This window comes from Mus caroli, chromosome 16, assembly GCF_900094665.2.
Source record: "Mus caroli chromosome 16, CAROLI_EIJ_v1.1, whole genome shotgun sequence".
In the NCBI taxonomy this organism is placed as follows: Eukaryota; Metazoa; Chordata; class Mammalia; order Rodentia; family Muridae; genus Mus; species Mus caroli.
The window spans coordinates 477,504-492,594 of record NC_034585.1 but is presented as its reverse complement, the minus strand read 5'-3'; the positions used below and the strand labels follow the sequence as shown (position 1 = coordinate 492,594).

Genomic DNA, 15,091 nt, shown 5'->3' with positions numbered 1-15,091 from the left:
CTTCCTTCCTTCCTTCCTTCCTTCCTTCCTTCCTTCCTTCCTTCCTCCCTCTCTCTCTCTCTCTCTCTCTCTTTCTCTCTCTCTCTTTCTTTCTTTCATTGTTGTTGTTGTTTTGAGATAGGGTTTCTCTGTGTAGCTTTGGCTGTCCTGGAACTTGCTCTGTAGAGCAGAGTGGCTTTGAACTCACAGAGATCCTCCTGCCTCTGCCACCACTGCCCATTGACTTCTTTCCTATTTTATCAGTTGTCAACATAACATATCTTTTCTTTTTATGACCCAATACTGTTAACACTGTTTGGACAGAGAGGTTTATACATTCATCAGTGGATAAAGGCAAATGAGCTTTTCTCAGGAAATTGTCCTTAATTTATTCCACATTGTTACTCTTCTGTGCCCCTAGCCTGAGCCTTCTGTAATTATGGATTCCTCCCTCATTTAATGTGGTCTCTGTCGCTACAGATTGTGAGAAGAGAAGGTACCCCCTTTGTGGCTTGTCCTTTTCTGGGCTGGGGAAGTGGGGGTGTGGCAGTGGCTTGATACATTTCAAGACATTTTCAACTTGACAGTGATGCCCAGCTAAAAGTAGTCATGCAAGACCCATGTCTCCTCATTTTTTTCTTACCCATGTTCCCCATCTGGTGTTCTCTGAGGAGACTCAGACTAAAGGGAAAAATTGACAGGAAAACCTGTATCAGCAAGTACCAGAGAAAATGATCAAAACCATACAGATAAGAACAAATAGAAATGTTTCTGTGGAGCAGGTGTTTCAGGACTGGGAACAAAGGACAAAGAAGAGCTAGGGGTTTGGTGTTTAAGAACTGTGACCCAGGTTGAGTCCTGCCATGCTTACTCCAAATTGTAGGGACTAGGTTTCTCAGCTCCCTTTGTAAACTGGAGTGTTATCCAGTACCTGCTCACAACAGGGGAACGACTCAAGGCCAGGAACAGACTAGTAGACAACATGTTTACGAACAGTTTCCTTTGGGGGAAGGCCCTGGATTTTCTAGGTGACTAGACACCATGTCCATTCAAAGGAGGAGTAGGCCACCAGGATCACCTACTCTTCTTAATGTCCAGAGGCCTCCGAATTGGGGGGTCTGACACTGTATCCACCCATTCAGTTATAAAGTTAACAACCATAGCCCCTCCCCTCAGTGAATGCAATGCCCTAAAGTGAGACTAAGACCCAGGGCACCTCAGATGCAGTGATGCTGGTCCTCTGTCTCTCTGTGGCTCTGTGGCCACTTACTTCCTTCAACTCCTGTGAAGATGGACTGCTGAATATTCTGTTTATGATTTTCCATGCTTGTTACTTTAACTTCTCAAATAGAGCACACAGGAACTTCTTTATGGTTTTTCCCAGGGAATTAATATAGTGGCAATACTCTGAAGGGTCTTAAGAACAATATTTGATGAATAAAAACATAAATGAACTGAACAATGTATTAATATTGTGCCCTTGAATTTTGCCCATAAGTGATCTCTGAGGCCCTAAAGTGTTAGAGGAACTTCCTGGAGCAACTGAGATTTGGACCATGTTTTGGAGATTGAATTATTGTGCTAGTGACAGGTGTTTTCAGGACTGTGAATAGCATTGACATAAGTATAAAATATTTCAGATGATAAGAGCAACTCGGCGAATGTAGGATGCTGATGGGGAGAGAGTGATGGACTGAAGGGAGAGATGAAACAGGTGTGGGAAGCACAAGTTTTGAACAGTTAAGATAAATGGGCATCACTCAATCCTGGCCCAACCACTGTTATATACATGTGTCTATCTATTTTATATATGTTCTTAGTGTTTTTCTTTTTCTTTGTATAGGAGCCATTTGTTGCAGGTAGGCCTGCGCCTAGTCCCCTCACCCTATACTAGTGAAGTGGCGCCTGCAGTTTACACAAGGTCCTCCGGTCTGTGTGCAGATGGGTAAACTGAGGCAGGAAGGGGCAAAGCAACTTTCTCTAAGATCACCTAGGGAGATTCCTCCCCCCCCCCCGCCAAAAAAAGATAATTTTGTGGCTGTGTGCTGAACAACATGAAACACAAGAAAAGTTTATGTAAAAAGTTGCCTCAGTCAAAGGACAGCAGGCACCATGATGGACAACACAGCAGGTGGCTGCGGTGTAAGGTGGAGGAGCTCATTCTTCAGGTAAAGAATGTGGGGGAGACTGGCAGCATCGTGGGTGGATGGGGAGGGAAGGAGGGGTCTGACTCACAGGTTTCTCGCTTAGGAAATAGGGGTGCTGCTGATACCTGGAAGATAAGGACTTCTGAGTCAAGCTGGCAGGTTTTGAGAGAGTGTTAACAGATATGGGAAAACTTTAGTTTTTGAGGTGGTGTGTGGCACACCCAAGTGAGAGGGTCTCCCTGTGATCCTACATTTTTCTGGGTACCTGCCAAAGCCAGGGTGGTTGTCCGAAGTAAGGAGCTCCCTTAGGAGATCGAAGCCCTTGGTCTTGGTACCTGGACCCTTCTCAGATCCAGGAGGTAGAGCTGACAGCCTCTCCCTTCAGGTGACAGCGTTGGACATTGGACCTGGCCCTATCGTTTTTGGGCTTGGGAGTGGGTGCTCAAGAGCCTTGCGGTGCCCTTGCAAACTTGGGAAGAACAAGGAAAGGGTGGACTCTCGGCCTGTCATTTTCTCCCTCGGTGATCTTGGAAAAAGTTGCTTTGCCCCTTCCTGCCTCAGTTTCCCCATATGCACACAGACTCGAGGACCTTCTGTAACCTGCAGGCGCCACTTCACCATCACTAGCATAGGGCGAGGGGAAGAGGCGCAGGTTGCGGTGGCGTCTTCCTAGTCCGATGTCACCCTGGAGGATCGCTCGCAAGCAAGGAATCGAGGAGCTGCGAAGAGGCAGAGCTGCCGGGGCGGGACCGGACGGGCTGGGCCCGGATCAGCGCCGACTCCGAGCTTGGGGGAGGTCTAGGCTCGAGCCCAGGGCGCCCTTCCGGCGCGTGCCGCGTTACTGACAGCGTCAGAACAAAAGTGGCCGTCTGCTCTGCGCACTTCGCGTCCCGCAGGCCCGGCCTAGCACCGCAGCCCGTCGCCTCACGCATCGCCGCCGTGCCTTCGACCCTTCCACCCGAGCGCGCTCGGCTCTTTCCGCCGCGGCCGGCGCAGGTGGAGGGGCGGGGCGGGGGCCGTGCGTGGTGACGCCGCGGGGGGGGTGACGTACAGGCGTGCCCCGCCCCCTCCCCCTCCCCGTTCAGGCTCTGGAAAGAGAAGAAAAAAAACTTTCTTTTTTTTTTTAATTGAGGAATCAACAGCCGCCATCTTGTCGCGGATCCGACCGGGGCTTCGAGCGCGATCTACTCGGCCCCGCCGGTCCCGGGCCCCACAACCGCCCGCGCACCCCGCTCCGCCTGGCCGGCCCGCTCCGCCCGGCCCTCGGCGCCCGCCCCGGCGGCCCCGCTCGCCTCTCGTCTCGGCCTCCCGGAGCCCGGCGGCGGCGGCGGCGGCGGCGGCACGGGGTGGGGGGGGGGCCGCGGCGCGGCGGCGGCCCCGCTCGGCGCATTGTTTTTCCTCACGGCGGCGGCGGGCCGCGGGCGGGCGGCGGAGCCCAAAGCCCCCCGGTCGTCCGGCCGCGGGCGAATTCATTAAGTGGGGCGCGCGGGGGGGGGGGCGGCGAGGCGGCGGCGGTACCACCATGTTCCCGGGCGCCGCCTGAGCCGCGGGGCCGGGCGCCGTCGCTGCCAGCCGGGCCCGCGGAGGCGGCCGGGCCGCTTGGGTGCCCGGGCCGCGGAGTGTCGCGCTCGGGAGGCGGGCAGGGGATGAGGGGGCCGCGGCCGGCGGCGGCGGCGGCCGGGGGCGGGCGGTGAGCGCTGCGGGGCGCTGTTGCTGAGGCTGAGATTTGGCCGCCGCCTCCCCCACCCGGCCTGCGCCCTCCGCGGCCCGGCCCGCGCTCCTGCGCTCGCTCCTCGCTGGCTCGCCTGCTCGCAGCCGCCGGCCCGACCCCCGTCCGGGCCGCGTCGCGCCGCCCGCGCTCAGGGCTGTTTCCGCGAGCAGGTGAAGATGGCCGAGAACTTGCTGGACGGACCGCCCAACCCCAAACGAGCCAAACTCAGCTCGCCCGGCTTCTCCGCGAATGACAACACAGGTGAGGCTGGGGCTAGGCTCGCTGTCAGAGTTCGGGGCAGGGAGGGGGTTGAGGGTCGCAGTGGCCGGAGACTCTGTCCCGGGCCTTGGGCTGCGCTTCCCTGACGGGGAGGAAAAGTGAAGCGGGGGCGCGGTCGAGTGTCCGCACGCGTGGCCGGCCGGGATGACAGCGGAGGGGACCTTGGAGGTTTGGAGTAAGAGAATGCGACCAGAGGCAATGAGGGCTTTCAGGATCGGACCCCCACTCTAGGCGGTGCAGTCGCGGACACAGCTGCTGCCTTCTTAGTTGCGACGAGTTGCGACGGAGAAGTTTCTTGGAATGTGTTGCTTGGGAAAACGCTTAGTGGTTATTTAGAAACTCTTGATTTTTTTTTTTTTTGATCACCTAGTATTTTTTTTTTTCAAAACCCCAAACCTCATGTGCGAGTTGTCATCAAAGTTGCTGTGGTGTCTTTCATTTACATACGTAACCTTAAAAAGAAGCTAGCAGGCTTTTAAAAGTCCATTTGGGCTCCAGTCTGCCTTTGAGGCTGGAATGGTTTTACACTGGAGATGAAAAATTAAAAAATTAAGGACTTTGAATCTTTCAGGGAAAGAGAAAAGCAAGCTACTCTTAAATCTTTTCCCCGACTCACAAAATAGCTTTCATGAAAACTTTCTTAGGTGATCCGATCGGGTACCCAAGACTTTTTCTGTTCATTCAGTAATTCAGAGTACTTCTGGACAGCTCTGATAACCTTGCCAATTATTCGTATTTCCCCTTTTAAGCGCTCCTTCGAAATAAAAACTCGTTCGTATACTGCTGTGAACAATGCCGGCTCAGCGCAGCTAGCACTTCTCCAGTACGTACTTGTAGCGGCATCTGAAAATCAGTTTCTGATGAATGGGTCCAAATCAAATTACATTGCTGCCTGCAGATTGGCGCTAGATACAGATGTTCAAGTTGTGGAACTCTTTGTGACTTTATACAAGTGTATTAAAAAATATTTCTGCTTTTGAAACAAAACTTAGATTTCATGGCTTCAGTTTGAAGTGTTCCTGAAATCCAGTCATGAAAGGAGAATGTTAATGTAGAAATGAGGGGGGAGTATTCTCCCTCCATCATTTTTCAGAAGATTTTTGTTGACTTAAAATTTGTTGAGCGGTAGGAAGGAGTAAATAGATAATTCACAGGTAGGTAGGGAAAAGTCACTTTTCTTTTTAAATGACAAGTTGTTTGATGTTTATTTTCATAAAAATCTTATTGATGAAAAATGTTGAAACAGTGGTTTAAGCACACTTGTGCAAAGTAGAGCTCCCTTGCTTTAGTAATCTTGCTGTGCTTGAGCCAGAAGACTGTAATCATGTGAGATGTAGATCATACCAGGCAGGTGTTGTCCTCAAGTTCATCCTCTGACAACTGGTAACTGGAAGACTTCAGCTTTGCTGTTACTGAGTGAACTTGTAGATTTTTCTTAGAAGTGGGGCAAATTAATAAGACCACAAAAAGACCTGTAGTATCTTATACATCCAGAGGTTTACAAGATGGAACCCAAAAGAAGATGGCTTTTCTCCTTCCTTCCTCCTCCTCCTCCTTTTCCTCTTCTCCCTCCTCCTCCTCTTCCTTCTCCTCCTCCTCTTCTTTCCTCTTCCTCTTTTTTCCTTTTTCCTTTTTTTTTTTTTTTTTTTTTTTTTTTTTTTTTTTTTTTTTTTTTTTTTTTTGTGTAGCTTCTCTGGATTGTCAGATATTTACTTACTGTGTTGCTGACCAGAGCAGACTTATCCGAAAGGATCTTCTGCACTTGAGCACTTTGTCCCTTTGCCTTTCCGCTTTTTACCCAGGAGTCGCAGAAGAGTACTTTCACATTTACAAATGTATGAAACAAGGAGTAGTAGTTTCTAATGATTCTGATTTAAATGATCAAAGAATAAGATGGCATTCATATTTGGTTACATGAAATGCACCATCATTGTCTTGAAAGGGTGTAAGGGTCCACTTTGAGGAAGGAGCCATTTTTGAATACATTAAACAAGATGAAACCTTGTTAAGACTAACTATTCGTCTACCATCCAGTAATAACATAGTCAGATCTTAAAAGTTAAACAAATCTCTGAAGTATTTATGTTAAGTATATTTAAAGCAGTGAAGGCTGGGGTAGAGACAGAAGGAAAAATTGAACTTTGTTGTCTTTTCTTTTTTGTTTGTTTATTTTCCTCCCCCCCCCCCCAACACACACACACACACACACACACACACACACACAAGGTTTCTTTGTCCCTGGCTGTCCTGGAACTCACTCTGTAGACCAGGCTAGCCTCAAACTCAGAAATCCACCTGCCTCTGCCTCCTAGGTACTGGATTAAAGTCGTGTGCCACCACTGCCCAGCCTGAACTTTGTTTTCTTGAGGGGTCTTATCTCAGGCCTCCAAGAGGAAATTGGGTTGGGGTAGGTGAGGTGTGTGTTTTGAGCACAAGATGAAATTTGAGGGAGGGGATGTAAGGAGAGTGAACAGAGAGCCCTAGACAGTGAGAAACAGCTACTACCTGAACTAGTGATACAAGCCACATCCTTGGAGACTGAGTTGTGAATCCAGTGCATTTTAGCTGTGTTTCTAGGGATAGCAGTGGGTGGAGAAGAGAGTGAGAGGGAAGCCTACCAGCCTACAGAGTACTGAAGTTCACCATGGACACATAAATCACTCCACTAGGGGCCAGGCAGCATCTAAGTGATGATCGCCTTTGTTACTTAAGATGGGTGAGCGCACAGAGGAAGAGGGAAGGTGCCTGGAGGACAGTAGCAAGAGGAAGAAGACAATGCTTTTCAGCCTACCACAGGCCGGCCGGTCTGCAGTGCTGTCAGATGTTGGTGAAATACTATTTTCATGTTCTATGTTGAAGTGTTAAGCACTTTGTAAGAAGCAGGGAACTTTGTGTTATAAGTATGTAGGTGGCTATGTATTTTGGAAACTTTCTCTTAATATGTCCAAATTAAAATAGTTTAGAATCTTTTAACACCATGGATTCATGATCAAACAGTATAGAAGAAATAAATATTCAGGCAAGTAGACTTTTTTAAACATACATAATTGGCAATTCATACATTTATGAAGGAGGTTTTTTATTCTTTATATATTTTTTTGTTCGGTTTGTCTGTTTTTTGTTTTTGAGGCTGATTACTTCAGACTGGCTTGGAATTTTCTATGTGAACTCTGGATCCTCCTGCCTCAGCCTTTTAGTTTTAAGTGCTAGTATTATAGGCATACACTATCACACTTAGTGACTTGGGAAATTTTACAGTAAACTTTATGTATAACAAACCATGTAAAAAGTGTTAGGGCCCGCAAGATGGCTCAGGAGGTCAAGAAGAGTACTTGCTATGTAAGCCTAGTGATTGGAATGTAGTTCCCAGAACCCATATAAAGGTGGAAAGAGAGAACTCCACAAAGTGTCTGCTGACCTTTAGGTGGGACACATCAGGAACCCCTCTCCCACCTGCACTCACTCTCTTGCTCACACATAATAAAATTTTACAGAAAGTTTTAATTTTTTTTTTTTTAACAATCAAACACAAGTATATTTTAGCCTGTGCTGTGGCACTAAACTGTCGTGGTGGTATTTTATAATGCCTGTGCTTTTTATTTGAAAAAAAAATGTTTTCTCCCTCCCCCCTTCTTTTTCTTTGAAACAAGGTGATGTATCCAAGACTGATAGCAAATTGGCTCTATATACTAGGCTGACCTCAAATTTGTGATTCTCCTGGCTCAGCTTCTGAGTATTGCTAGCATTTTAGGCATGCTCTGTAATCAAAAAGTTCACTTTTTTTTTGAGACTTACTTTTATTTATATTATGTTTATGAGTGTTCTATTTGCATGTGCACCTACGTGCCAGAAGAGGGCATTGGATCCCATTACAGATGGTTGTGAGCCACCATGCGGTTGCTGGTACTGGAACTCAGGACCCCTGGAAGAGCAGTCAGTGCTCTTAACCACCCACCCAGCTATCATCTCTCCAGCCTAAATGTTCACTTTTCAAGACGCATAATCTCAGTGTGTTGTCCGTGTCAGATCTCAGCTCCTAGACTCTAGTGAGCCTCTTGCTTCAGCCTTCTGAGTAGCTAAAAATTTCTTTCAATGCAGTAGAGAAGTGTATTTGGTATTGTGGTAAATACGATTAACCACTAGCATCTTTTTACTGGTAAGCGATAATCTTCACTGTGTGCATCCTTCATGTATCAGACAGTGCTTCTCTCTACAGCCGTCAGCAGCAGATGAGAGAAGCTACATTCACTGCTGTTTGCTAGATGAGGACCCATGACTGATGGGGGATGGATGGGCTCCAGAGCTGCAGACAGAACCAAATCTAGGTGGTTCAAGGTCCTACATTCAGGTGACATGGCTCAGCATGTAAAGGCATTTGCCGCCAAGCCTGAAAACTTGAGTTTGATCCCAGTCCTGCATATGGTGGAGGAAGAGAACTGACTCCTGAAAGTTGTCCCCTGACCTCCATACATGGGTCTTGACATATTCATGTCATTTGTATGTACACACAAAAATTATTAAATGTAATAATGTATTTAAAAATGAGCATCATAGAAATTTATTATACATTTGTACCTCTAAAGAGTTTACTTGACTTGTAGGCTGGAGAGAAGGTTCAGTGGTTAAGAGCAGTCTTCCCTAGGAGACTGGTTCAATTCCCATACATGCAGGCAAAACACCCATACACATAAAAAAAGTTCTCCTGACTCACGGACAGTGATATTTGCCAGCTTTCCATTGAATTCACTTCAGCTGGTGAAGTAAAGATTGTAAGCCTGTGGTACACACCTGTAACTCCAGTACTCCAGAGTCATAGACACGAGGGGGCTAGCCTAGGCAACATTAGGCATCCTGGATAACCTTATGCTACAGAGCAGGTCTGAACCTTTTTGTTTGCCTCTGCCTGCTTCCCCCACCCTCCCTCCTTCATCCTCCTCTATTCCATACCCCCCCACCAACCCCGACACCCGCTCCCCCATCTTAAACACACACACATGCAGTCCTTTTCAGGAAATCTACAATGTATGGTCCTTATTTTACTTTATTACTGTCTTGACTAAATAGGAGGTAAAAGTTTTTGTCAGGTAGGACTGTTCATGACTGTATCTTGATGTGAAAGTACAAATCTTTTGGGGTCAAGAATGGGCTGCACTGGTAACTCTTCAGAAAATGTGGTGCAATTGTGAAGTACACCAATGGTTGCATACTGTTAAAGCAAAAGGTGGGGGTTCTGTAATTACTGTTTATTTTTCGTTTTCTTGAGACAGGATTTCATGTAGTTCAGACTGGCCATGAATTACTGATGTTTCTGCTGCCACCTCCTGAGTTGCTGGGATTACAGATATGCTCTACTGTACTACACTTGATTTGGTAACTCTTAAACATAACTGAAAACGGCTTATAAAGGAACTGAGGCTTTATTTCTGCAGTTGGGAATGGATGCTTTTATTTCTGCAGTTGGGAATGGATGCTTAGGTTGTAAGCCAGTAGTTTACACCTTTAGCTTCTGCCATTCTGGTTGGCTCTCAGAGCACCCCATTATGTAGGACTCTGCAAATGCTGGGTTTTGGTGTTTTAATTTCATGTTTGAAAGCAAAATAGTTTAAAATGAGGTGGCTAATATGCCTTTCTTTGTAGAGATGAAGTTTTACGGGTTTGTAAAGCTTGTTACCTTAGTTCTTAGGTTCCATTAGTGAGGGTGTTCTGTCTTCATCTTACTCAGATCAGCACTTGGTCTGTATTTCAGGAAATTAAAGGGCATAAAAGTATTTCTCAGAATGGGGGGAAAAGGCTGGGGCTAAAGAGATGGCTCATTGGCCAGCCTGGTCTGCAGAGTGAGTTCCAGGACAGCCAGGGCTGTCTTCAAAAACCAAATAACTAAACAAATAATAATTTAAGGGGTTTGTTCCCTGCTGAGGTTAGTTCTAGCCAAGGAATTTTGGTGTTAGTCTCTTAGAGCTTGTTCTGGTGGGCACTGTGAACCTTGAAAGATTATGGCTGAACTTCCCAACATTCCTACAGTTCATTTCACCAGGAATGCCCCCCAACCCCTTAACATAATGCATGGATCAGGAGACACCTTCTGTAAAAGGCCAGAGAGGACATATTTCTGGCTCTGTGGGGCGTCTGGTCTCTTGTTCTAACCATTGTACTTTGTCATTTTGGCAAGAAGTCAGCCATAGAGAGTATGTAGGCACTGCTGTCTCCTTTAAACTTTACTATAAAAATTGGCACCTGGAGAATTTTCCCTTGAGCTACAGCTTGATAATGTGAGTGGTATGGTCTAAGCACCCATTTGGGAGTACTGGCCTGCTGTGCCTGTTCCCAGCTGGGCATAGCAGTCACACAAATTTTCTGAGACTTTTGCCCCTGGCCTGGACAGTGACTAGTAGATAGGGTAGGATGGCCACTTCAAATTAGGAGGTTCTCTTTTGAGCTGTTGTTGTTCTGTAATAGCTGTATATACGGTATTTGAAATCAAATACATTTAACAAAAAGCCCAGTAACTTCATGTGGCTTTGCTCTTTTCCTAGCCATTTTGGTTTTTATTGTAGCTCACAGCATTCTTTTCCCTACTACCGTGTCACCTTGGGTTCTCAGCATCCTCCCTTTTCTGTGAGACTAGATGGTGAGTGGCTCTGTTAGAGCTGGTACAGATGTGCCACAGTTACCCCACTGGCACCGATCACAACACAAGGAGGCTCACTTACACGGTGGGCCCTTAGAGATGTTTGAGGTAAATGCTCCTAGTTTTCTCCTAAGACTCTGCTTTTATACTACTTGTCCCTGCTTTTACACTACTTGTCACCACTCTGGTGCACGCACACTCTCAGTTGTGTCTCTCTCTCTCTCTCTCGTTTCTTTTTTTTTCTTTCTCTTAATTTTGAGTGTCATATCTCAATGTTCTCACCATTGATAACCTACCTGGTGAGTTCTGGCCAGGTCTCAACTCTATAACCTCAGTTTTCTCATTTGTAAAATGGGATGATGATTATATTATTACAGTATTGTCTGAGGTGATGTCTGGAAAATGCTGGCCTGGAAGAAATGCTCAGTGAACAGGAGTTGGCCTCATACTTGGGTATGAGAATGTGCCTTGTCTTCTGGGTGATAAAATGATCAGAATGCTCATGCTCACTTCACTGGATATATAACCAGGATTCTGTAATGGTACTATTAATTTTTGTTTCTATTTTCACTTTTTAAATGTAAGGTTTATTTATTTGTGTATAGTATGTGTTTTAACCGCATGTATGCTTGTGCACCATGTTTGCCCATTGCTCTTGGAGGCCAGAAGAAGGCATCGAATCACCTGGAGCTGGAGTTAGAGATGGTTAGCTGCCCTGCGAGTGCTGGGAATTGAATGCAGGTCCTTTGGAAAAACAGCCTGTTAAGCCATCTCTCCAGTTCCTTCACTTTAATTTTTTTAAAGTAGAAACATGATAGCTATGAAAAATTTAAAATCTTAAAAACTTAAGTGTCTGTAAACCCTATAATTTTGAATTTTGAAAATTCATGGACTTCATAAGTCTCGGATATGTGATTCTATTCTGTTCCTTAGTACTCTGTCTTAAAACTCAGTCTGAGGTACCTGTTAGCCATTGTACAACTCTGTACAGGAGACTTTGGTTGATGCCTTTCAGTTGCTTAGAACCGTGTTCACTCAAACTTGGAAGCCAAACTAAGAAAATGCAAAATGCAATTTAAGTGTGAAAATGTGGAAGGAACAATCCAGGAGGGATGTATTTATTCTCTAGACGTTCTGAATGTCTCGCTCTGTAGAATCCCAGAAGACTGAGGTGAAGTCAGTGGTTTGGTTGTCTTCCCAACTTGTGCTTGGCCTTTCCTGCTGTACTATAGTGCTGCTAATCAGTCAGTTGGGGAAGCCAACTGTTTTCCCAGTCTTCAGGGCTGGAAATGGGACCCTGGCCATGACTGTCTTTTCATCTTAGATGTCACATACAGATAGCTCTTGTATAACTCTTCTGGTTGTTCTCAGATGTCTCTCAGAAGCCTTCATACTCTTGGGCATGCCCACTGTCCTCTGATGTAATCCGATATTAGTACGTGTACCCTTGCCCTTCATGCATTCCTGTTTTTTGTTTTTGTTTTTTTGCTTTTGAGACAGGGTTTCTATATAGCCCTGGCTGTCCTAGAATTTACTATGTAGACCAGAGCAGCCTTGAACTTACAGCGATGCACCTGCCCCTGTCTCCAGAGTGCTGGGATTAAAGGTGTGTGCTACAGCTGGTTCCCCTTCACTCATTCTTTTTTTCCTCTTCTTATATTGAAAATAAGACTTTTTTTCTCACATAATATATCCTGATTATGATTTCTCTTCTATCTACTCTTTTCAGGTCCTCTCATCTCCCTTGTCATCTGAATCCATCTCCATTCTGTCTCATTAGAAAACACTAGGACTCTAAGGGGTGATAATAAAATGAAATATAATAAGATAAAAGAAAAAGTAACACATCAGAGTATGACAAAAGGAAACAAGCCCAAAAAAAGGCACAAGGGATAGATATAGTTATAGACCCTCTTGTTCACACACTCCGGACTCCTATAAAAGCACTAAACTGGAAGCCATAATGTATATCAAAGGTTAGGTGCAGGCCCTGCGCGTACTTCAGTCTCTGTGTGTGTGTTTAGAGGGCCGTGTTTCTTCATGCCCTCCATCCACTCAGGCTGTTACACTCTTTGTGGTTTCTCTTTCACAGGGTTCTCTGAGACCTGAGGAGGAATTTGATGGAGATAGCCCCATTTAGGGCTGAGTACTCCAAGGTCTCTCACTCTGACTGTGAGCCTGTGTATTGTCCCCAGCTGCTGCAAGAGGCAGCTCCTCTGATGGCCGAGCAAGGCACTGCTTTATGAGTACAGCAGAGTGTCACTAGGAATCATTTTATTACTGCATTCTTTTAGTAGAACAGTAATTGGTTCTACTGTAGTATTTGGTTTTGCCTGAGGTCCCTGGACTCTCTAGTCTCAGGTACTCTATCATCCGAGTAGTGTCACTTCCTGGTTTTATGTCACGGAGTGGATCTTAAGTCAAACCCAATACTGGTTGGTTGTTCCCAAGCTTTGTGCCACTAGCATACCTTGCAGGCAGGATACCATTGTAGACCAAAGAGTTTGTGACTGAGTTGGTGTATAATAAGTTTCTCCTTTTGTATTGTTAAGAGTACTTAAGATACTAGCATGTAGGGGTGAAGGCTCCATATAGGCACCAGCTTGATTTATTCATGTTCAGTGAGTTGTGTAGCTACTATCTTCAGCAGTAGGGCCTTCCTGTTGCAGTAAATCTTCAGCCCCAATAAGCCTGTGCAAAACCCACACAGCTCAGTTACAATACTTATAAGCTGTAGGCCTAGATTGGGCAGATTACCACTACTCTGCCCTCTTTCCCAGCTAGGACATCCCTTGCTACTTGCTGCTTCTCCAGGCCGTGTGGTTCTGCTCTATCTTCCTTCTACCTCCCTTTCCTTCATTGTCTTCCTCCTCTATGATATTACTGTATCCCGCTTTTCCTCTTCCACCTCCTTTCCTTTACCTAAGAAGGAAGGATAGAGAAGAGGAAAGGAAAGGTAGAAATCCCAGAGTCTAAGCTCCTTAGTTTTCTCCCTGTCCAAAGCTACAACATTTATAAAGTATCTCTTAAAATGACAGCATATCTACAATCCATAAAATAACCAGAGCCATCCACCCCAGCCTAAGGGACTTGGGCTGACAACTCTCTATAACTTCTTTCTGTTGAATAGGGGCGATGAGAAATTGTTTAAAAGGGTGGGAAGGGGGTAGGAAGATTAGAAAATTTAGTTAGACTTAACAAAGCAAGCTTTAGTATCTGTTATCCAGTTTCTGTATGCTTAGAAGGTGCAGGACTTGACTGAAGTTCTGACTAGATCCATCTGGAAGGTTGAATGAGGCAAGATGACCCGGAATCAGTGGCAATCCCTGAGCCTTCACTACATACAGGCAGGTGGCCAAAGATGTTTGACAGGGTCTAGGTGGGACTAGCCACAAACTTTAGAGCAGGTGGAGAGTCAGAGATAATAAATAGGTAAGGGCATGCTTTTCCAGGCGGGAGATAGTAACACCCAGCAGTTGTGTCAAGAAGGGGAATTGTAAAGAAATTAACTGAGTGTGTATGTCTTTTACCCTCGGATTCAAGGGTCTCGGGCAGTGGGGTGGGGGTGTGTGTGGTAGCATGGTCAAACTCCCCTTCCCCCATCCTCCAGCAAAGATGGATAAAGCAAAAGGAAAGCCTGGAGGAGCCAGAGCGCCATCCAGTCTGGGGGAAAGGTGCAATTTAAAACCATACCACCACCTTCCTTGCCTTTAGTTTGTGGAAAGCAACCTGTAGTCTTGGTAACAGCCTGGGTTTGGGGGTTCTCATGGGACTCCTTTGGTTAGCAACTCAATTAGATATTACCCGTTCCTGGTACTGGAAGCTTCATTTGGTGACTCTGTTTCCCCCATTATTTCATTTAGATGGTGCGTGTGTGTGTGTGTGTGTGTGTGTATCTCTTCTGTATTAGGTTTCTATACTTTCTGTCAAATGGTCCTTAATTTTAGCTTTCTCTTGCTTTATTCTGTTCCTCATCCCCCTCTTCCCTTCCTTTCCAGCCCTCCTCCACATTCTTCCATAACCATTTATTCTATATCTCTTTCCCAGGGAAATCTAGTCCTACCCCCCACCCCCCAGTCCCTTACTCTATACCTAACCTCTTTGGTTCTACAGATTGTAGTGTCCTTCTTATTGAATTAATGGCTAATATCCACATATAAGCAAATACATACCATATTTGTCTTTCTGGGTCTGTGTTACCTCTCTCAGGATGAATTTTTCCTAGTTCTGTACATTTACTTGCAGAGTTCATGACTTCATTTTTAAATAGCAGAGTAATACTCTATTGTGTAAATGTGCCACTTTTTCTTCATCCAGTCATTTGTTGAGTGGTATCTAGGTTGTTTC

At 45.8% G+C, this 15,091-nt stretch overlaps 1 protein-coding gene across 2 annotated transcripts in view; it reads left to right on the top strand.

Moving 5' to 3' along the window:
• The first annotated feature begins 3,246 nt into the window (after positions 1–3,246).
• The window catches only part of Crebbp (CREB binding protein), a 129,746-nt gene continuing 117,901 nt past the window's right edge, over positions 3,247–15,091 (top strand). The window contains exon 1 of one of the 2 annotated variants that reach the window (XM_021184469.2): positions 3,247–4,098. In XM_021184469.2, the coding sequence (XP_021040128.1) occupies positions 4,014–4,098 (85 nt within the window). In that variant the 5' untranslated portion in view covers positions 3,247–4,013. The remainder of the gene's footprint in view (positions 4,099–15,091) is intronic. The other variant, XM_029470633.1, reaches the window with a different exon arrangement.